The sequence below is a fragment of the Mytilus edulis genome, chromosome 3 (genome assembly GCF_963676685.1).
Source record: "Mytilus edulis chromosome 3, xbMytEdul2.2, whole genome shotgun sequence".
NCBI lineage: Eukaryota > Metazoa > Mollusca > Bivalvia > Mytilida > Mytilidae > Mytilus > Mytilus edulis.
This window is the reverse complement of record NC_092346.1, coordinates 43,939,625-43,962,499: the sequence shown is the minus strand read 5'-3', so window position 1 is coordinate 43,962,499 and position 22,875 is coordinate 43,939,625. Positions and strand designations below refer to the sequence as shown.

General features: G+C 30.1%; 2 protein-coding genes across 2 annotated transcripts; one reads left to right on the top strand and one right to left on the bottom strand.

Moving 5' to 3' along the window:
- Positions 1-4,356: 4,356 nt before the first annotated feature.
- LOC139514268 (KICSTOR complex protein kaptin-like) lies at positions 4,357-16,358 on the bottom strand. Its single transcript, XM_071303272.1, has 12 exons — positions 15,948-16,358; positions 14,996-15,090; positions 13,690-13,774; positions 12,396-12,453; positions 11,951-12,032; positions 11,412-11,482; positions 11,078-11,187; positions 10,000-10,098; positions 8,950-9,034; positions 6,702-6,837; positions 5,868-6,260; positions 4,357-4,494 (listed from the first exon to the last, which is right to left on the bottom strand). The coding sequence occupies exons 1-12, from the start codon at positions 16,222-16,224 to the stop codon at positions 4,369-4,371; spliced, it is 1,617 nt and encodes a 538-aa protein (XP_071159373.1). The 5' UTR covers positions 16,225-16,358; the 3' UTR covers positions 4,357-4,368.
- LOC139514270 (RNA-binding protein PNO1-like) lies at positions 16,325-22,560 on the top strand. Its single transcript, XM_071303274.1, has 7 exons — positions 16,325-16,555; positions 18,069-18,218; positions 19,327-19,410; positions 20,180-20,240; positions 20,779-20,896; positions 21,661-21,731; positions 22,463-22,560. Exons 1-7 carry the CDS (start codon positions 16,358-16,360, stop codon positions 22,528-22,530), a joined length of 750 nt encoding a protein of 249 aa, XP_071159375.1. The 5' UTR covers positions 16,325-16,357; the 3' UTR covers positions 22,531-22,560.
- Positions 22,561-22,875: the final 315 nt, after the last annotated feature.

Genomic DNA, 22,875 nt, shown 5'->3' with positions numbered 1-22,875 from the left:
AAGAATCTTAACAAACAGAACCTCCATTAAGAGGACAGGTTTGTATAAACAATGACCTTTGATTTATACTAGTAGAGTTGACTTGTTTTGTTTCCTCTGTGAAAAAATTGCACATCAAAACAATTGAATATTTAAATATCTAACATTACAAATAAAAATTAATTGAAGCATTATAAGCGCAGATAATTAGAAATGTGAAAGTTAGCGTGAAGGATTTTTATGCCCCACCTACGATAGTAGAGGGGCATTATGTTTTCTGGTCTGTGCGTCCGTTCGTCCGTCCGTCTGTCTGTCTGTCTGTCTGTCTGTCTGTTCGTCCGTCTGTCCCGCTTCAGGTTTAAGTTTTTGGTCAAGGTAGTTTTTGATGAAGTTGAAGTCCAATCAACTTGAAACTTAGTATACATGTGCCCTATGATATCATCTTTCTAATTAAAATGCCAAATTATAGTTTTGACCCCATTACGGTTCACTGAACATAGAAAATGATAGTGCAAATTTCAGGTTAAAGTTTTTGGTCAAGGTAGTTTTTGATGAAGTTGAAGTCCAATCAACTTGAAACTTAGTATACATGTGCCCTATGATATTATCTTTCTAATTTAAATGCCAAATTATAGTTTTGACCCCAATTTTATGGTTCACTGAACATAGAAAATGATAGTGCAAATTTCAGGTTAAAGTTTTTGGTCAAGGTAGTTTTTGATAAAGTAGAAGTCCAATCAACTTGAAACTTAGTATACATGTTCCCTTTGATTAGATCATTCTAATTTTAATGCCAAATTAGAGAATTTATTCCAATTTCACGGTCCAGTAAACATAGAAAATGATAGTGCGAGTGGGGCATCCGTGTACTGTGGACACATTCTTGTTTTTAATTCATCTAGTATCTTAAGGAAACTGGTATATTTGCTTTTTGATGTTAAAGATTTTGTTTTTTGTTCTCTGTTAATTTTAAAGTGTTTTGTTTTTATGTAAATGTATATTTCATTAAATATTCTAACTGTTATTCATGTATAAATTAAGAGAATTAATATGTATTATAATCAGAAAACAGTTAAACCCTTAAAATATACAACAAAAGCTTGATGCATATGTTTAACAGTTGACCCTAACAAAATGTAATGAAATGAACCTGTTTTAACATCAGCTATTACAAAATGTTTAGTTCTTATTGCCTTTTTGCACTTATTTATCATTCAACTCACTAATAGAATACACCTTTTATTGAATTTTTTGTCTGAAGAAATTTCAATAGTTCCCTGTAACAAAATATTGTCTATATCTGGGAAACATGGTTTATTCATTAGTTGAAATTAACTTTGAACCAGCTTTTAATAACTATAAGTACTTAGATTGGTACTGGTGTCTGGTGTCTTTTTGTTAGTTGTTTTGTGTGCTATGTGCTAGTCTGATGGGTTAAACCCTTTCCAAATGATTCTGTTTTTTTGTTCCTATGTACCATAATGCTTTTACTCCACTGTCTAAAGGTATGAGAGTTAAGGCATCGCGACATGTTTAACCCCACAAAATTTTTGATATGCCTGTCCAAAATCAGGAGCCTGAAATGTTTTGACCATAAATCAGGTCATTCCCTTTCTCTTTAATTGTTTCACACTTTGTTAGGCTGAGGGTTTTTATAGTTTACTAAATGGTATGGGTTTTACTAATTGGCCGTTTCAGAATCAAATGCATTCTGGGTAATATTTTCACAAGCGTACACCAAAACGTTGTGATTGGTTAAAAACGTTCAAAACAATTAAAGTTCAACCAATGATGTAACGTTATTTTCATTTTGGTGTACGAACAATGAGATTACCCATAGTCCTTCAGATTCTGAAAAGGCGAATTATCTGAGGCCGTCTTGTAACCTTTAGTTGTTTACATACATGTTCTTTGGTGTATGGTAGATCAATTGTACAACAAATTATCGTTGGTCATATCACCAAAAAGGGGTAGGCAGCATGTACCAATACTATTCATTAAAAGTTAAAACCATGATTGTAAAATATTTCAGTAATACTTGAACATAGTCTTTCCTATATAATGCATTTGTGCACTTCCTATTTTTGTTTTTGAATGAGTGATTTTCGGGGTTTTCCTTTGTCAAGCATGGACTTCACCAAACCTATACAAATAAAGGAGTAGGGCATTGAAATTGTAATTTGTAGCTCTCCTTAAAAAAATCTAGATTGGAATGAATTGTGAGTTCTGTTAGTTTGTGACAACTTTGGTTGTGTAGTTGCATTTGATGATTGTATCTAGCATATCTATATAAGATTGTAAATAGTTTTAGTTTTTTTATTTATTTGTTTTGGCCTCAATATTATTTTTGTTGCAATGAATTGTATTTAGTATTTAATACCTAATATTTATCAGGACTTTCAGTTTCAAGTCCGATAACAGTGATAAGAGTTAAAAAAAATTTTTTTACAACAGAGCATATTTTACTTGTTTAGGGTAGAGATTCTAATATATGAATTAGAAGTGAAGTTGTATGACTTATATGTTCATGAGAAATCTAATGCAGGGTTTATACAGGTTCCTGAAATCCTTTGAAAATGAAATCATGAAATTCTGCCAAATAAAGAATACTAAAATTATCCTTTTCACACTTTTAATAATTTTGCACTCTCTGACGGATATTTATGTATTATAAATCCTAATTTTATCTTTACGGTCCTGTTCTTTTACATGTGAATTCTAACTTTATAGAAAGAAATAATAAAATTTTATTGGAAATAGTTTGAACTACCAGACGATACATATTTTCATCACTAGGATTTAAATTTTTGTACATCAAAATTCATTAGGACAGTTCATCTTCCAAAAATTGACCCTGACCTAAACCACTTGATTCTCATGATTTTTTTTTCTCTTTGGAATTAATTTTCATTCATCCACTTCAGTCTATGAAAGCAATCTTTCCCGGAATGCTAACAAATACTTTGAATTTGTATTGCTACCTGTTTTTGATTTGAACAATTTAAGTTTTTAAAGAGAACTATTATCTACATTTTAGTATATATGTAACTGTTGTATTGGTGATTGAATTAAGGTGCTATTACTGCTTTTCATTTGTACTCTGGAACATTTTCATCTAGAGTCTACATGTGTATTTGAGTTATTTAGTGCTTGAGAATGTATGAAGTATTCCATATAAAGATTGAAAAAAAATGTTTCATTTCTCATGGCTCAGAGGGCAGAGTTAGCAATTGCAATCACTATTGTTATTTGCTCTTCAAAAATTACGTTTAAAACATTAGGTCAATTTGGACTATGTGTTTTTACCCAACCCAATACAATATTCTAAATAGCAATCTCTTTATAGGACTCTTGATTCAGTATTGTCTTTTACAAAGGTCACAAAAATCATTAACACTTCTCATATCCCTCCACTAAAAATATGGTTTTTGGGTTCAGACTTTTCCATTTACCAAATTCATGCAACACACTGTTTTGATGATAGTATTTTAAGGGATCAAACAAGAAACACCAATACTACATGATTTATTATGTGCTATTGGTCAATATTTCCCATTAGTGTAATACAATAGGGCTCTCACAAGAAATAAAAGTTAAAATAAATTAGTGCCAGATGGATAAACCTCAAAATTAAATGCTATATAACCAGGTTTCATGGGTAAATATTTTTTGATATTTGCATAAGACTGTTCCACTCATTATAGTTCACATTGTTATTGTTTTCTTGATTTTTATTTCATTATGAGTTATACATGTTTTTATATAGTAGAAATTACCAAGTGTTTACTGGTTGTTTTTGAATGATCCCAATATTTAAATCTTCAGAAGGCATGATGAATGGAGATGCATAATAAAAGGAGTATAAAAAAATGACCATCATAAATTGTATTTTGTATTGTTTGACTCTGCCATCATAACTAGTGTAAAACACTTGTGTACCCAACATTTAGTCAGTCTGAGATTCAAACTAGTCCATTTTTTCTGCCAACAGATAAGTTCAATGAAATGTTATCCCAGAGTTATTACTATATCAAAAGTAAAATAACAAAAATACCAAACCCTTAGGAAAATTCAAAACGAAAGTTTCTAATCAAATGGCAAAATTAAAAGCTCAAACACATCAGATGACTGGATAACAACTGTCCTATTCCTGACTTGGTACAGGCATTTTCTTATGTAGAAAATAGTGGATAAAGCTAGATAAACCTATCACTTGTATGATAGTTGCTACATGGCAGTAAATGGCAGTGAAGCAGTAATCTTACAACTTCTAATTACTGTAGAGATATGTGAAGCCTCATCCAATTATAAATTCAAGAGCATCATCTATGATCATCTATAGGCTTGGTCAAATATCACTCAAAATAAATAACAGGATTTTTTTATATTTTATTTCACTTTATTTTGTACAGATTTAACATTTGATAAATGTTTATCACTTTTAATTTTATGTTTCTTCTGTGTTATATTGTTCATTCTCTCAAGACAAACTTTAGCAATTTCCTGCAGGTCAGGCTGAAAGAATAAAAATAAGTAAATGGTCAGACTAAAGGATAAAATAAAGATTACATTAAGTGTACTGAATTAAATATATATATTACTGTGAAAGTACTTTAATTCTTGGGTATCAATTTTCGTGGTTTGAGCAAACATAACATGTTCGTGGGTTTTTAAATTCGTGGATTTTAGTTTTCTGAAGAAAAAACAAATTGAGTATATATTGTAGCCATCAGAAAGGAAAATAATTTATAGTAACAATATGATGTTTTAAAATGATTTGTTGACATTGCAAAATTATAAAGGTGTTCATTTTCACTTACTTGTTCGTCTTCATTTGACAACATTCAACACGTTTGAAATAAAATAATTGCTTTGAGAAATGAGATGATTAATCCATGATTAAAAATGTCTCGATTGAAGGAAATTGCAAAGTAAACATTTGAATTGATGCACACATGTAATCAGAAGTTATGACATTAATTAACCCGAGATCGAGTGATCAACAGATTAAAAACCACAAAGGTGTAAATTGGACCATAAATAAAGGCAATAGTAGTATACCGCTGTTCGAAACTCATAAATCGATAGAAAAAAACAAATCCAGGTTACATGTTACTTAAAGAAAACAGTTACATAAACAATTGCTATATAAATGTACCTTGAATTATAAAATAAATTCTTACCAAAAGCAAGCCCAATATGAAATTGATATTTTCCGTATGAGAATTATGAGGATATAGAATGAACACTTCATCATAGCATATCACCACCGGAAATAGACTGACTTTCATCAATCATTTTTTTTATGAATTAAAAGATTAAAAGTGTACAGTTTAGCCTTTTTAAAGACCAAATGCGTATAATCCTGCCTGAAGTTGTAGTTCACAGTGCATTTGCCGATATTTGATGTATTTTCTAGATTATATGGGCTGTATCCATGTAGTCAAATGACATGGGGATCTTTCTTTGTCTATATTTGGACATCGGTCGTTATATTTCGTTGGACATTTAAATTTGTGGATAGAGTCATCCACGAAAACCACGAAAATCGGTTCCCCACGAATATAAATACTTTCACAGTATTTGCTTTGAGGAACCATTGAAAACAACACTGAACACTGTTTCTCATTCCTTTAAAGAAAAGTTATATGAACTTAAAATACACTCAAAACACCTGAAACACCTAAAAGTAATTACAATCCAAAAAATAATTAACAACAGTAATATCATATAACAATATAATTTCAGATTGACATATCAAATTTGATGTACAGATGACAGTTTACAATTGTTTATTGGTTTACAGAAAACTTTTTAAGAGCAACTACTAATGAAAGTGTTATACAAACAGTTTTTGGAATGCACTTATATAGAAATATTTTAATTACCTGTATAATATGGACACCTTTAAGAGTAACTACCACCAAATCTTCCATCCCATCACCCATAATATCCAATCGGTCAATGCCCATCACAGGGCAGGCAAAACTTTTTTGCCATAACAATTGAAAATGGTCACATTTCTTGCCCATGTATTCCTCTTGTTTGTGTTGCTTATTAGATTGTGTTATATTTTCAGTAGAATGTTTAAAGTTCAGATTTTCATGTGATTTTGACCTCAATGATTCCTGAATATCTACTGGTGTTAGTCTCTGTTCCTTTTCATCAGATAGATGACGATTTCTGTTTGGATCGTTTATATCACTAAATTCATCATTTCCTGAAGATTTTCCAGATTTTGACATCTGTTTTTGTGATATAAATTTATATGCAAGAAGTTCCTGAAAGCAAAAAAAAATTAGATAAATCTATAATAGCATATGTCATACATGTGTTCACCAATTATTTGTTGTTGCCGAGTTTTTGTCTCATTGATGCACACCTAAATCTCCTATAATTTTCGTAAAATTTGGCTTCCACAAACAAAAATACTAGTAGTTACTTCAAAAAACCATTGAAAGTTTACTCTATCAATTACAGAAATATATTTATTTTCCCACGAAAGACTATTGTGGAGTCTTTTTGTAAATGAATATTATCTCCCTTGTATTCAAAATAAATATTTTTCTTAAAACTTACTCAGTAGTAGGGGGAAATATTCCATTCTAAATTTGTACTGCTCTTGATAAATATAAAACAAAACAAAACAAAAAAAAATAAACAACAATTAAAATGACCTTTAGATAAAAGCTACAACTTGCAATATAATTTTAAAATACTACCTGGCCATATGTGCCAATCATTATTTCATTGCATCCATCAAAATCTATATCCACAATGCAAACACATAGAGGTACATCAAACTTGTTACTCTGTGGTAATACTAAAGGCTCTTTCAGACCATTTGATAAAACATTCCTGCATAATGAAAGAATATTTTTATTATTAAAAAACCTGCCACAAGTTTATTTTTTTGTTTAAATATTTAGATCTAAAGTTAGTTAATTTGTATAGGTAGTCACTCTAACGTGACGGTACCCAAATTGCACCTATTTTGACAGTTTTTTCACCTACGTTTTTTTATGATCAAGAAAAAAATGTCCATACTGTGTTTATTTTGTAGCCCTACCCTTCTTTATTGTATAGGTACACCGATTTAATTTTGAATCCATATTGAGTCATACAAAAATGGGTTTAAATCAACCTCCAAACTATCCATGATTCTGTAATGAGGAGTACCCAAATTGCATCCATGCTTAAATTCACATCGTCAAAAGTCTAATAACCGAGCTTTTGTTTAATTTCTTCAAATATTTTGAACAATTGGATATTAGCCCATGCTTACTCTTCATATTTTACGAAATGGATACTTATAATATATTGTATTTGCTAATTTTAAAAAGATGACGTTTTGATGACGTCGCATGGTGACGTTTTCGTACATTTTGCTTTTTCAGTAAACAGTCCATCTGTTGATAAATACTGTGAACGTTTTGTGTATGTCTAAATATGTTTACCTATGTTGAAAGACGTGCATAGTATCAAATCATAAAAATACAAGTTGTTTAGTCTCTAGGAAATCTTGTAAGATTTCCGTTGCTATTTTTTCTAAATAGGTGCAATTTGGGTACTCGGTGCAATTTGGGTACCCTTACGTTACCTTTATTATAGCCCTGAAAATGTCCTTGAAGTTTTAGGAAATGGTAAATGTTGCAGATAGGTAGCTTGTTATAAATTTTAGTTTTGCTCCTTTGCAATTCTATGTCATGTTCAGAATTAATTCAGAATTTGTATGCCCCATTTATGGGCATTGTTTTCTGGTCTGTGCGTCCATTCGTCCGTCCGTTCGTTCATCCGTCTGTTTGTCTGTTCATCTGTCCCGCTTCAGGTTAAAGTTTTTGGTCGAGGTAGTTTTTGATGAAGTTGAAGTCCAATCAACTTGAAACTTAGTACACATGTTCCTTATGATACAATCTTTCCAATTTTAATGCCAAATTAGAGATTTTCCCCCATTTTTACAGTCCATTGAAGATAGAAAATGATACTGCGGATGGGTCATCCGTGTACTAGGGACACATTTTTTTTCTTTCAAGTGTTGGCAAAAAGAATGACTTTCGAAGCAAAATTTCATCAAGGTTTTTTCTCTAAGACTCTTAGGGAATCATTATGCGTGTTACATTCGGGAACAACTGAGATTTTCAGATTTATGTGACTATTCTACATATATCTTATAATATTTTAAGGTTGAAAAAAGAGTTTAAAGATCAAAAATTGTTTTGGAGATCAAGGATCATAATATATAAAATCAAAAATCAAAATCGATAAAATATATAAATATGAAATCAACAAAGTGTTGGAATATGTAGACTATATAGTGACAATCAGTTCTGTGGAGAAGAAATATTGGGGACAATAAAAACTAAGAGATTCCGGACATCAACAACATGGCCAAAGAAAAACCAATAAATAAAATTCCCTTAAACACAACACAGAAAATATAATATTGAACAACATGAACCCCACCAAAAACAGGGAATGAACTTAGTCTATATATGCAATTTTTTTCCTGTAGGCTGTTATAGTAACATTTTCTTCATGATTTGTCAATATCTTTAACTTTAATGTGTATGATTGGTATTGATAACTATTGGTGAAAGTGTGTGCATAATTTGTATGAACAGTGTAACCTGCCTATCTGACACCTGACTATTCCAATATCCAGCTGTAACGGACGCATTTTCATGGTCCCAAAATATGACTATCCTTGCAGATAAAAACTCAGTATTCTGACACCCTGCTTTAACCGACACATTTTCATGGTAAAAAAATATCACTATTCTTGCAGAAAAAAATTGAGTATTTCGACACCCTGTTCCGACATTATTTTCTGATCCACCAGTGTGTCGGATTAGGCAGGTTACACTGTACTACACAATTGCAGAACCTAATATTACTATTGTCACAAACTATTTTTTGCCAACAGTACTAGGAAAATATGAAACAATTTGAAAATATTTTACCATTCATTACCTATATACAGCTGCAGGTTCTAGTGCACTCAGAGCTAAAACATGGAAGATAGGATCTCCTTCTTGTTCTGACTTATCTTTTCTCTCTGTAATCATAATTCTATAATTAATAATTATTAATTTCACTCAACTAGAATATGTCACTGTGAATACTAGTATTTGGATAAGACAGAAATCATTTTTTTCCACCAGGAGTGTCATGACTTATAAGATCAAATCTCAAACTCTAAATGACAAACATCTTTCTTTACAAATATTAACTACATATATGTTATTAAAGATCATTTATTAATATTTACAAAAATAAATGGGAAATGTGTCCATGGGACACTGCTGATGCCCCCGTTTGTATATCATGTTATAAAGAAACATACAGATCAAGCTGTAAAATTGATGCTACCCAAATTTGTAGTCTATCTGTTTTGTGGTAATTAGCATTGTGTATATGTTTCATAACATTTAGTTGAGGCAAACATAAGTTAAAGAACAGACACATAAAATTCTGAAATTTTTGCATTTGTAAAGGGGCATAACTCTAGAATGTTATGAGTGACACCATCAAAATTCAACTTGATCTGTGTTTTGTAGTAATGAGCATTGTGTATAAGTTTCATAACATTCGGTAGAGGCAAACTAAATTTAGACAACCGAAACAAAAAATTCAACAATTTTCCCATTTGTAAAGTCAAGAAAAGTAAGTGAAGCCACCATATTTGAAACTTGACCTGTGTATTTTGGTAATGAGCATTGTGTGTATAAATTACATAACATTTGGTTGATGCAAACTAAACTTAAATTTTGGGACATAAAGACAGATGAGCAACATACAGATGGACAAGGGTAAAACTTAATGCCCACTTTATTATGGTGGGGGAATAAAAATACAATTAATAAATTTTTTATTTGATTAGTAAAATCAATAATTTTAAAATTAAAAAGTGAGAGATTCAAACACAACTACATAACAATGGCCCAATGATAAAGATGTGTTGCATTGATCAAGATAAGGAGTAAATTCTACTAGCTATCTTGAAAATCTATAAATACTCACGACTTATAAATCCTGGCTGAGATACACTATATTCTAAGGTAAAAATTTTGATACAGGTAATAGGACTGTCATGTTGAAGTGACCAGGAACTCAACATCTCTACAATAAGATGATATACATTTATAATTCAATAAAATAATATACTGTAAATTCAGAAATTATTGCGAGGTTTTTATTATTTCGAAAAATGCGACAGAGTTGTAAACACAATAATCTAAAATCGCATTTTGAAATATTGTATATGAATTAAACAGGATTTTTCTCAAAATCATAAAAATAAAAATCGCATTTAAGTCTGAAATGACAAATTAAATCTTAATAATAAATGCACGCAATAATTTCTGAATTTACAGTAACTTGTACTCGAATACAAGTACAACAAAGGGAGACAATTCTTTAACTATTTACCAAAACACAATTGTCTCCGACAGTAGAATGTTGCAAATAAGATTATGTATGTACTTTTAAGCCTTTTAAGCAGCCCTTTATATATTTCTGCAAAAATTGCAATTTGCTCTGTTCTTTAAATGGGTTTGCTAGATACTAAACTATGTTACAGATATAAATCTTAGATGTATTGGTAGCTGATTAAGGGATTTCTTGCTATTATTAAGCATATTATAAGTAAGGGCCTAGTTTTTTTAATATAGTGTCGGGATTGCTTCCCTTAGAAAACATGTGGTAGATACTTAGTCAGCCGTAAGCAGTTGAGCTAAGGAAGTACTTCTTTAGTTCCGTCGGTTAATGCATGACTTGTAACACAGAGGTCCCGGGTTCGAGTTCCAGAAGAGACAAAGATGATTTTGTTAGAAAAATCAATACAAAGAGTATTATAGACTTCAACTGACCTGAACAATATGTTAAACTTTTCTAATCCTAACGTCATAAAAAAACATATAAATATATTTGAATTTAAAGTATAAACTAACCATCTTCATAAAAGATATACTTATACATGTATATAGACATAGGAAGATGTGGCATGAGTGCCAATGAGACAACCCTCCATCCAATTCACAATCCACAAAAGCAAACCATTATAGACTAATATACGTTTAAATTATGAAAATAAACTGACCATTACTATCTACATTCACATGTGAAACAGTAATCCCACCATCTCTGTGTCCTCTGGCTGTCAATCGCCTGGAGTACTGGTTAAAGTACACAATATCTATCCAATGAACACTGAAAATATAATTCAATTTACAGTACACAAAATTTATTCAATTGAATTTAAGTTACTTCACACAATATCTACCCAATGCATCTTATTAACTCTAAAATAAAATTCAATTTTTAATTCACAACATCTATCCAAAGAATAATGAAAAATATAAATCAATCTATATTACTGGTAATCAAAATCTATCCATTGAACACTAAAAAATAAAATTGTTACAAATGCTTACCAAGTACTTATGTCCTTAAACTCAGGAAAACAGTCCTCTGTAGGAAATTCTCTGAAGGTCTGTTGCATTGCCTGCATAATTTAAATGATGTCAATCAAGAAATTAATTTGCAGGAATATATTCTGTAGATTGATAATGATTTTGTGTGCATTCTGTTTTTCAAATATTGTACCAGACAAAATTAAATTCAGAACCAGACGCTAAAATCAAACAAAGCCTGTAACATTCAAATTAGTATGTCTTCTTAAAATGATAATCAAAATATCATAATCCTATCACTCTCTGAATTTCAGACCTTGTCTGTGGTTGTCAATTTTTTAATGTCCTTTTTCCATTCAATCATGGTGAAGATATTAAGATTTTTGGTTGTTTCTGTTGAAATCATACATTATTTGTATAGAATATACAGAATTAAGAGCTAGACATATTGTATTGAGACTTATACTTGTCTATCTTAAAATACAGAATATTGACCTGATTCTTAATTTATATGTGATTCATACCGTCACCATGATCACTGTCCAACAAAAAACACTTACTGAGACTTCTCTGTACATGTGGATCTTACAATCACTGCCAATCAACAAAAACACAGACTCTAATTTACCAGCTACAAATATACTGAAAAGAAAACAAATTATTTTATAGCTCTCATTATTGTAACTTACAATCATTATAAAGTCATAATTTTTTGTCTATAAAAACCACATGTCTAAGTTTATATAAAGACATTTTGTCAATTTCCTTTTGTATAAAAGTAAGATGTAGATTTGACAATAATAAAATTCCAAATCCATAACTCAATGTTTTGTTATAGACACTATATAAATCAAAGAAACAGAATATAAATTTGAGTTGCCCAACAAGTTTAGTTCCATTCTTGTTTAAACCAAGGATTTGAATAGTGGCACTATACAAATAAATCCTTGTTTAAACTGTTAAATATTATTTTTATATTGGTTACACAATTTTTCAAAGACTGACCTTGTATGTGTTAACTGATAAGGAGTAAAGTCTAAATCTATACTCTGGCTAAAACAATCTGAAAATAAATATTGTCTGGTTAAAAAAATTTGAATACATATACAGTGAAACCTGGCTAAACCGAATCCTGCATAAACCGAAAAACCTGTATAAGCCAAACATATTCTTAAGGAGGCTCGAGGGTATAAAAATTTCGGAAAAAAATTAAACAGTTATTTTTCATTACAAATTTTATTTATTACCTTTAATAGATGTTACTTTATCATATGGAACAAAAATCATTCAAAAGTATCAATTTGTGTTGGCTCCAGATGACTTTTAAAATGTATATATCATTGAAAAAGCTCCAATTATCTCCCTTTGGTGCAAAAATGCTATTTTTGGCATTAAAATTGAAATATCTTTTTTAACTCATCGGTGACCCATATTTTTTATTATCATTTTCAAATAAGCTGTACTGAAACTCAACTTTCGTAAATTTTGAGTGATTTCTGTAATATAGTTCTTTTTTTATTTCGATATTACCTTTTTTTCTCCTATTAGTTCAACAGAAAAAAAGTAACTTTGCAAAAATGAATGCTTCTTTCGAAGCCAGATTGTGAGCGTAAATAAACGGTGACCCCATCTTTTTATTTTATTTTTCTATTAAGTATAAGATAAAGTTCATTTGTAGCAAAATTAAGGGAAATCCTATATTAAAATAAAATTTTGATTTAGACCCACGAGCCATCTTAAGCAGTCATATCAATTTGTATGTGTTGTGAACCTGATAAAACCGAATATTGGCAAAAAACGAACAATCTTAAGTCCCAAAGTGGTTCAGTTTAAACACATTTCACTGTATATATATATATATATACTCTGACTAAATCAATATGGAAAATAAATATACCCTGAATATTATAATAATAAAATAAAAGACACTAATGAAATTTTCTTACACACATATTTTAAAACAATTCATGGGAACAATATGCTTAAGTTTTTATTGTAAAAAAACATTCAGACTTCTTTCACCAGCTTTCAACAGCATACAGTCATACAAATACAAACAAAAAATGTACAGCAATGTTCAATCTTAGATGTATGCTTAGGAAACCATATTTCAAATTAACTTAAATATTTTCTTTTGACTGATATTTGTTTTTAAGTACTATCAATAAAATTTATAAATTAAAAATAAACATAACATACTCCTTCTTCAACAGAAATTTCAAACAATATGTTTTTTCAAAAAGGGGAGATAACTTAACATTTAAATACATTCATTTTTTAGAATGCATGTATTACTTACCATCTATATTATCAAATCCTGAGTATTCCTCTTGTAGTGAGTACAGATTTAAATATTGTTTACAAGTGCTCTCTGCATCTTCACTCTATAAAAATATAAATACACAATAATTGATCTCATGATTACTAAAAATGGATGTGATATATAAGTCGATGACATATATTTAAATAAAATTCTGGTTCCAAGGGAAACTTTGGGAAAGTAACATAATAAAATGTCCTAGCAGAAAATCTATATTTTGGAAATCAGGATACATTTTTTTCAGATTTGGGGCCATGCTAGCTGAGTGGTCTTATGAGCCTGTAATTCAGTGGTTGTTGTTTGTTTATGTGTTACATATTTGTTTTTCATTCATTTTTTTACATAAATAAGGCCTTTAGTTTTCTCGTTTGAATTGTTTTACATTGTCATTTCGGGGCCTTTTATAGCTGACTACCCTGTATGGGCTTAGCTCATTGTTGAAGGCTGTACAGTGACCTATAGTTGTTCATTTCTATGTCATTTTGGTTTCTTGTGGAGAGTTGCCTCATTGACAACCATACCACATCTTCTTTTTTTTTATAATTAGTAATTCCAACTACCAGTCTAACACATCAACAAAAGTTGTGAGTTCTAACCCAGCAAGTGGCAGGTGGGTTAGATTCCAATCTTAAACGACTAGGATTGTCAGTATTCCTACCAAAGGTTGGTTGTTCTTTTTTTATAAGGCTACATCCACCAATAAAACTGATCAATAAAAAATAGCCAATAGGGATAAAAGAGGCACTAAACACCAATTTGGTTGTTTGTTACTTAAGGAATTCAGTGTAGATGGAATATCTCTAAGAAAGTCTCTATAAAACTTATTTACACTTTTCTCTAATTCTATGGCATTATGAAGACACTTGTAATGCTGAAATCTGTATGCTGACCTTTTTGGTATCTTTAGGATATTTATATTTGTTTGGTAACTCTCTCATGAAGATACACTACATCTCCTTTTATTCAATCGTCTTTAGATAGATTTTTTTGGAGAACTTTCAATAATTGAAATTATTTAGCATGTAGTCCAAACTATTCAATCAATTGTATAGGGTCTTTCTTCATGAACAATACACTTACCTTTGTTTCACAGCCCTTTTTCAAAATGTATCAAATAAAAGAATATGCAATCTTTGACCAATCAATAATAAGAATATATGCTAAATTATGTCATTTTTCCTTAAAAAAAAAGTTTCTTAAACCAAATAATTCAAATGTTCATTCATTTATATACACAGTTGTGTCTATACAATGTATTTTCGTTTTTTAATTTTGTTTTCCTTACCTCTTCTTCAAATTTTATAAATGTTACACCAACAACAATTCTTTTGTGATGAACTGATTTACAAATTACATCTAAAGACACCAACTCTGCTCCAGCTGTAAATATAAAAATAAAAGTGTTTTACATGTACTGTCAATAAACCTGTGATGAACTAATTTACTCAACAAATCTCTGCTACAGCTGTCTATACAAAAGTGTTACACATTTACTGTCAATTCTCAGGTATCCTGATTATCATTAAACTACATCAAAACATTGAAGCCATGTGTCGTTAAAGTAATAAATGAAAAAAATTCTTGCGCACATTGAATACTATAAACAAATTGGTCAATTCTGAAACAGATGTAAATTCATATTGTTACTCTTAGTGAAGATTTAAGGTCTTTATCCTAACAATATATTTTAAAAAATTTACTTATATTTAGGGATCATATATAAACTATTTTGTTAAGCAGAGATTATGAGATAAAATTTTTCTCCTCTATATGTCTTTTAAATTTATTAAATGAAACATTTTTTTACAGCGTGTTTTCTATGTTGTGATGTTATACTATTGTTTTAGAAAAGGGAGAAGGTTTAGCATCATTAAAACATTTAATCCCGCTGCAAATGTTTGTACCTGTCCTGAGTCAGGAATCTGATGTACAGTACATTTTTTGTAGTTGTAGTTTGCTTATTTAGTTCATACATGTTTCTCGTTTTTATATAGATTAGACAGTTGGTTTTCCCATTTGAATGGTTTTACATTACTAATTTTTGGGGCCCTTGATAGCTTGCTGTTCAGTGTGAGCCAAGGCTCCATGTTGAAGGCCATACCTTGACTTATAATGATTTACTTTTATAAATTGTTATTTGGATGGAGAGTTATCTCATTGGCACTCATATCACATCGTCTTATATCTAAGCTCTAGAGAATATTTTTTTCTGTGCTATATTGTAAGGACATTTGTACCTGGAATATATGAAAATGGTATTATTTTTGCAGATGGTGCTAATTTGTCCATAGTTATCTGGTATTCTAATGAAATGAACTTTCCAACCCTGGAAGCAACCAAGAATTTATTTGATCCATCTGGATCTATTACTTTAGCATGTCCATAAACATTTGTTTGTGGTGTTGTACTTATTCCGCATGACATCCCTGGATATAACAATGTATGTGTTGGTAGATTGCAAAAATGTGCATCCGTCCATTTCCAACTCTTGTAACCTGTTTTACTCTCTTCCATTTGATCTTATTTCATAATTTGTCTGATTTTTTTTTCTTCTCTCCTATGTTAAATTATCTCCCCTGGCTACTTTCACTTTGGAGAAAACACAGGCATGCGCACATGACAACTTCCTTTATTACAACACGTGAAAATGGCAACATCTACAAATCAAAACACAAAAATGGAAACAGTTTCACAAGAAACAGACGATGGTTTTATACCAAGAAAGACGAAATCGAGAAAAAGAAAGTTGCCGAAAGAACAAACAGACGATCAACAGTCAATGGAGACAGCAGAGTCTGCTCCGAAACGTCCAGTCTTTCCCCCCATCAGTGGTGACAAATTGACAGTAAATAATTTTATGAATTATGTTCCTTTAAATCATAAATCCATGTATCTTTTTAGAGAAATTGATTGTTTCTTTCATCATAATATGGTCGGGTTTTTTTTCAAAATAATTTTTTACTATCAATACTAGAGAAGAGCAATTAAATTAAAGTTTATAACTTTAATCGGGTGCAAATTTCCATTATTGGGTCCGGTTGCCCTATTAACATGTTTTCCCTGGGTCTGTTCGCCCTGAGTTCGTTCGCCCGTAGAGTCTGTTCACCGTATTAAAAAATTCAGGGCATTGAAGTTGAATAAACTTATTCAGATATTTCTATGGTATATATTCTTTAAATTTATGAAAAAGTTTATGGCTTGTTTAGGATCATTTTAAATTGTTCTATTACAAAATAATTCGGATCTCAGATTATTGTGATTCTAGTCTTTTGATAGATTAATAATAAGAACAAACGTTTTGTTTTGATAAAATATTCAGCTTGAAATTAATAGAAACATAGATGTACGAACTGTAAATCATGAAACGGATTTACAAGTTCATTGATTATTATACTCTGAGACTAGTCTCAGTTATACTGCATACATTCGTGATTGACTGAATACAATTATTTTGTTAATAACAAATATCAATAAAGATAAATACATTCACATTGTATTCCAGTATTCTACACTGCAAATCAAAGGGAAAATGATAAATTGATTGCAGCAATATAATTATTCTGTAAATTTTTCAACAAACTTTAACATATTTTGTTCAAATACTTAAAATTATGCTACTAGACAACAATTAGAAAAAAAATAATGATCAGGGTGAATGGACCCTGGGCGAACATGAATCTGGGCGAACATGAATCAGGGCGAACGGACCTGGATTCCAAATTTCCAAGGCTTTTAGCATAGCAGTATTAATGAAATTACATTGAACTAACAGTTTCAGAAATTATAATATATTTCTGGGTAATAATTTAATTAGTGCTTAACAAAATGTTGATATGAGAATGATTAAAAATGTTAGAAACAATGAAAATTCAACCAGTGACATATATATAACGCTATTTTCATTTTTGGGTACATGTACAACAATGATTCTGAAATGGCAAATTCTCCTTATTAATTCTGGAGAGTGTAATTTTATTTTGTCATACAGTGGTAATTGAAAATAAAGACTTGATTGAGAGAAACAATTCCTGTCTGTTAAATGTATTTTTAACTCAGATGAGATTATCATACATGGTTGAATAATTAAAAGAACTCTTGTTACATACATTTGTTTGAAAATAACATATATTCTGCTGTGGATGGGTTGTTAATATAAATTAAGCGAAAAATAGTCAGATATATACATTTTAATATTATTAAAAAAGAAATCAGATTCACTTCAGGAAGTATGCACCAAACAAAGGGATTGTACATGTAATGTTTACACTTTGATATAGACTTGTGCATTGGTATTATTCACAACTGAGTTTTGATTTATTGTTTATAATGTAGAAATGTACATATATTTATTTGTTCAGGGTGGGAAAACAGAACTAAGAAAGATTGCAGTTCCAGCAAACAGATACACACCATTAAAGGATAACTGGATGAAGATATTTACACCTATAGTAGAACATCTCCATTTACAAGTCAGATTCAATCTTAAATCAAGGAATGTAGAAATAAAGGTATTACATGTATATATATCATTGGTGCTGATATCAAACCTCATGACAATTACTAAAAAAAAAATGGCTGTACTTTAAGTTTTGCATTCAAGTACAATGTCCATTGTGTGATATACATTAATGAGGCAGCACTACAACATCATAAAGAAAGATATCTTCATGTTAATATATGGTCTTGGTTTTAATAGGTTAATTGTTAATATTTAACAAAACTTTCTTCACTCTTGGCAATATATAGTGCATTAGGTTTTTATTGTCATATTTGTGACTGTGAGGAAGCCAAAGAGGACCACCCATTTTCAGCAACTGTTGATTGACATTATATTTATAAAAAAAAGTTCAGTGTTATAATTACTAAATAGTTTAATTTTAAAAATGAATTTCCTGGGCAAGTAATATATTTGCACAGTATACCGAAAATCAATTACAAACGAAAGTGAACCAACGCCTGGTGAGTCTGTAGTACGGTAGAGTCGATAAAAGTGGATACCCTAGGGTATGCAGGGTCGTTATGATAAAAAACATAAAATTTAGAGAGTCTTATAACAACAACACTTTAGGGACTGCTGCAGAAATTTATTGATCGACATGTTTCGGTGCCTAGGGCACCGTCATCCTGATGAACTATCATGGAACTAAGGAAAACTTGCGTGAAGATCCCTGGGATAATGGTAAGCAACATCCGGGATATGGGTTAGCAACACCCAGGGGCTATGGGTTTTGTAACGACGTGCGTTAACCAATCAAAATCCTAGATATATACTAAGCCGTGGATAACAACACTTTAGGGACTGCTGCAGAAATTTATTGATCGACATGTTTCGGTGCCTAGGGCACCGTCAGCAGTCCCTAAAGTGTTGTTGTTTTAAGATTCTCTACATTAAATATACAGAAAAGTACAGATTTTAGATTTACTATACAGAATGTACCTTTAAATATATTTTCGTTGTCAGAACAAGACAATAAGTTCTTTCTACCCATTTTTTTGTCATAACGAGAACAGGAGAGACATTTCTCTGTAATTTTTCTGTTTTCAGTTTTGTAGCAGAGTAGACAAGATGTAATTTATAAGTTTATTTGTAAATAAAATCAACATAATATTTTTCAGACATGTAAAGAAACTAAAGAAATAGGAGCATTGCAGAAAGCTGCAGATTTTGTACGAGCATTCACATTAGGTTTTGATGTTGATGTAAGTTATGTAAATTTTGAACTAAAATTAAAATTGTAAATAAAACTTTATATGTTCTTAATATTAAGATATACCTTGAAGTATTGCATAGTGATTGTACTTTGATTTTGTAAAAGACCAACCATTTTGAATATGTTGGATTGATTGAACAGGTAACATTATGTAATGGTTCATTGTAAAGAAAAAAATTGAAATATTATTAACTTTATATTGTTTCTCTTGTGTATGATGATGTCTTGGCCACCTTTGTGCACAATTACAGCTTTTGGACTGTAACAATTACAACCTATTACAAATTTAATGCAGACAGGGAACTTCAAATAGTATATCATATCATAAAATTTAGTTAAAAAAAACTCATGCTACACCATTTACAATTAAACGATTGTTTCCTATATTGAAAACAATGAAGTTAAGAGTTGTTATCTTTTTTATATTCAATACTTTACTCTGTATATCCCCATTAAGTTTGGTATGTCTCTTATATTAATTCTGTATCACAGACTTTTTTGAATAACACTAAATGTATCTTAAATATTACGATAAGGAGATACAGTACATTTGTATTATTGCCAATGGTACAACTACATGTATCCATGACGACCTAAGGACAAAGATGTAAACAAATACAGGTTACCTTACAGCCTTCAATAATGAGCAAGCACAAAATCAAATTTAACTGTAGTGTTAAAAGTTTTACCTGCATTTTTCAAAACAAATATTAAAATATTGTTTCACATTTTAAATAAATAAATTTTATATATTTCAGGACAGTTTGGCACTCGTCAGATTAGATGATTTATACCTAGAATCGTTCCAGGTACAAGATGGTAAGGAATAAATCATGATTTATTCTTTCTATTTTAGATTTCCTTTTCCTAGTATTCTTTAAACTTTCTGCATGATTTTCTTTTATCTGTTAACTTCACTTTGTTTGTGATCAAGAAAGAGTAGTTACATGTACAGTAGTCAGAAGAAAGAAAGATGATTAGTAGTTACCTGTTCAAAACTTCTTTCTGTCCATATACCATTTATTCTTAAAGTTATGATTGATTTTTTTATGCAACATGTATATTACAATCATATTATGTCCCTGTACAGATTTAAATTACTATATATTAATGCTGTCGTGATATTGATTTCAGTCTGTTTAGATCTTTTAGTTAAATTCTTGTCCATTCATATTGTAAAAAATTTATAAACATGTAGTAAACCAGTAATTGTCAATGAGAGAATCCTCTGAAGACTGAAAGTGGATATCTGCAGCAGGGTGCTTGGACCATTTAGATAAAGAATTCCTTAAACTTCTCTATCATTTATCTCATTGTCACATTGTTGTATCATTTAATTTTATTTTGAACATTCCAGTAAAACCATTAAAAGGTGACCATTTAGCCAGAGCAATTGGTCGATTGGCAGGAAAGAATGGAAAAACGAAATTCACAATAGAAAATGTTACAAAAACCAGAATAGTTCTAGCAGACAGGTAATCAATTAAAAGTGGTGAAACATTATTGCATTGATTATTATAAAAAAAAAAATTCAACATATTTTCTCCTAAACTGGTCTGGTCAGATAAAATCCTGTCTAGAAGTATAGAAATTTATATTGTGAAGGTGAGGCAGCTTGCTTAAGGTATTACTTTAGATGAAGCCTTCAAACATTTATGTAAATAAGTTTTGGTATGATTGGCCATGAAACAACCATCACATACAGACCCATTGTTAAGAGTTTAAAGACATACAGTTCACAATTATGTCTTTATCAACGACAAAAAAACCCAGTCTAAATTATGAGCAATTAAAGACCCAGGGGAATCAAAAACAAAAATGAAAAAATTCTAAATAAAAAACTGATGGACATATAACATTCATTAAAAACAATCATGTCAGATGACAACCAAGGAAAAACACTACAGATCATGTATGATTTATGTTGTTGATTAACATGTGCAGGAATTGAAAAACTAGTTTTCTCAACATGAACCAATCCCCGTTGGAGGGAAAAGAGATTTATTGAATTCATTTAGTTATTTAAACTAAGTAAATGAGTAATTTGATTTATTACATTGGTTGCAATGAATTAATTTAATTACTTGTGACTAAACAACACTGATAATTAACTCATACGCAAAGCACATTCATGAATTATTTGTGTTGTTTGGTCACCTGCTGAATATTTTTCTCTATTTGAATTCTTTGATTAGTTATTCTATAATTAGTTTACTTACTAAGGTTTTATTACTTTCAGTAAAATTCACATCTTAGGATCTTTTCAAAATATAAAAGTAGCAAGAACAGCAATATGTAACTTAATTTTGGGTAAGTAGATTACAATTAAAAATATATAGGAAGTTTGTTTCACTTCTGAAATCCTTTAAGAAAATGTTAATATATAAAAAAAAAAATGAAAAGAGAGGAAAGAGAGATATAAACTTACCAAGGCTATGACATAATTTTTACCTGAAGAAAATTTATATTGGCTTTTGTGCACTTGGAAAAAATTAATATAAATTAAAGGTGATGAGGGTAAAAGTCAATGACCATCTATGCAGTAAAATATTAACAATAACAACTACCTATAGATGCCACTGTGTATACTCTTTGCGCCATGTTCTATATAGGATAATTAGCTATTCATTACAGAAAATGTTATTTTTCAAGATGATGTGAAAAATTAATGCAGCGACATACCTCTTGAAAATTGTGTGCTCTCTGTTTTAACTGCCACAACTTTATTAGGTCATTCCATGTAAAGTTTTGGTATATTTGGATTGTTCATTCTTACAGGCAAATAGGCTACATTGTCGAAATGTTGGATGTCAAATTACAAGTCTTTGTTTTCTAGTTTAACTTGCAATATTGTTTTATGTTTTCTGCACAGAAATGTTGTTTACTAACATTGTTGGATTCATTTATTCCTTGCGTATTGGTCTGTTATGGTTTAAATGTCTTTACCAATTTGACAAACATTTATAAGTAAATTATTTGTAAACTGTATTCATTTGTAAATTTTATAACATCTAAACTTTGTATTAAAATTTTCATTGTAGGAAGTCCACCATCAAAAGTATATGGAAATTTACGAACTGTCGCAGCCAGATCATCAGAAAGATTTTAATTTATTATTAAATGTGATTGTTGCCACTAATTGGTTTGTTACATTACTTTGATAATGCTGTAGATATATATGTAATACAACTTAACCTAATCTAAACAGGGGTTAAGATAATATGGAAGTATGTAATGATGCCTGTTGATTTAATTATCAAGATAATGTAAAAGCTATATGAATGCCAATGTGAGCTGAGGTGGTATCAAACTATCACCAATCAATCAGATATTTGAAAGATAATGGCTTCTTGTGTTGCATTTAATATTAGATAGTTTTCTTACATCAAGTTCCTTCACTTATAAATAATTATGTTGTCGATGTCAGCATTGGCCAAATCAACACTTAAAAAAT

Excerpts from the sequence above, each read along its gene's own strand:
- LOC139514270 (XM_071303274.1), top strand. The coding sequence starts at position 16,358 with ATGGCAACATCTACAAATCAAAACACAAAAATGGAAACAGTTTCACAA. Across the intron at positions 16,556-18,068 it reads TCAGTGGTGACAAATTGACA|GGTGGGAAAACAGAACTAAG; the intron begins GTAAATAATTTT and ends TTATTTGTTCAG. Across the intron at positions 21,732-22,462 it reads AATATGTAACTTAATTTTGG|GAAGTCCACCATCAAAAGTA; the intron begins GTAAGTAGATTA and ends TTTTCATTGTAG.
- LOC139514268 (XM_071303272.1), bottom strand. The coding sequence starts at position 16,224 with ATGGAAGAGAGTAAAACAGGTTACAAGAGTTGGAAATGGACGGATGCA. Across the intron at positions 12,454-13,689 it reads AGGATTTGATAATATAGATG|ATTGTTTTAGCCAGAGTATA; the intron begins GTAAGTAATACA and ends ATTTATTTTCAG. Across the intron at positions 11,188-11,411 it reads TTTAAGGACATAAGTACTTG|TGTTCATTGGATAGATATTG; the intron begins GTAAGCATTTGT and ends TTATATTTTCAG.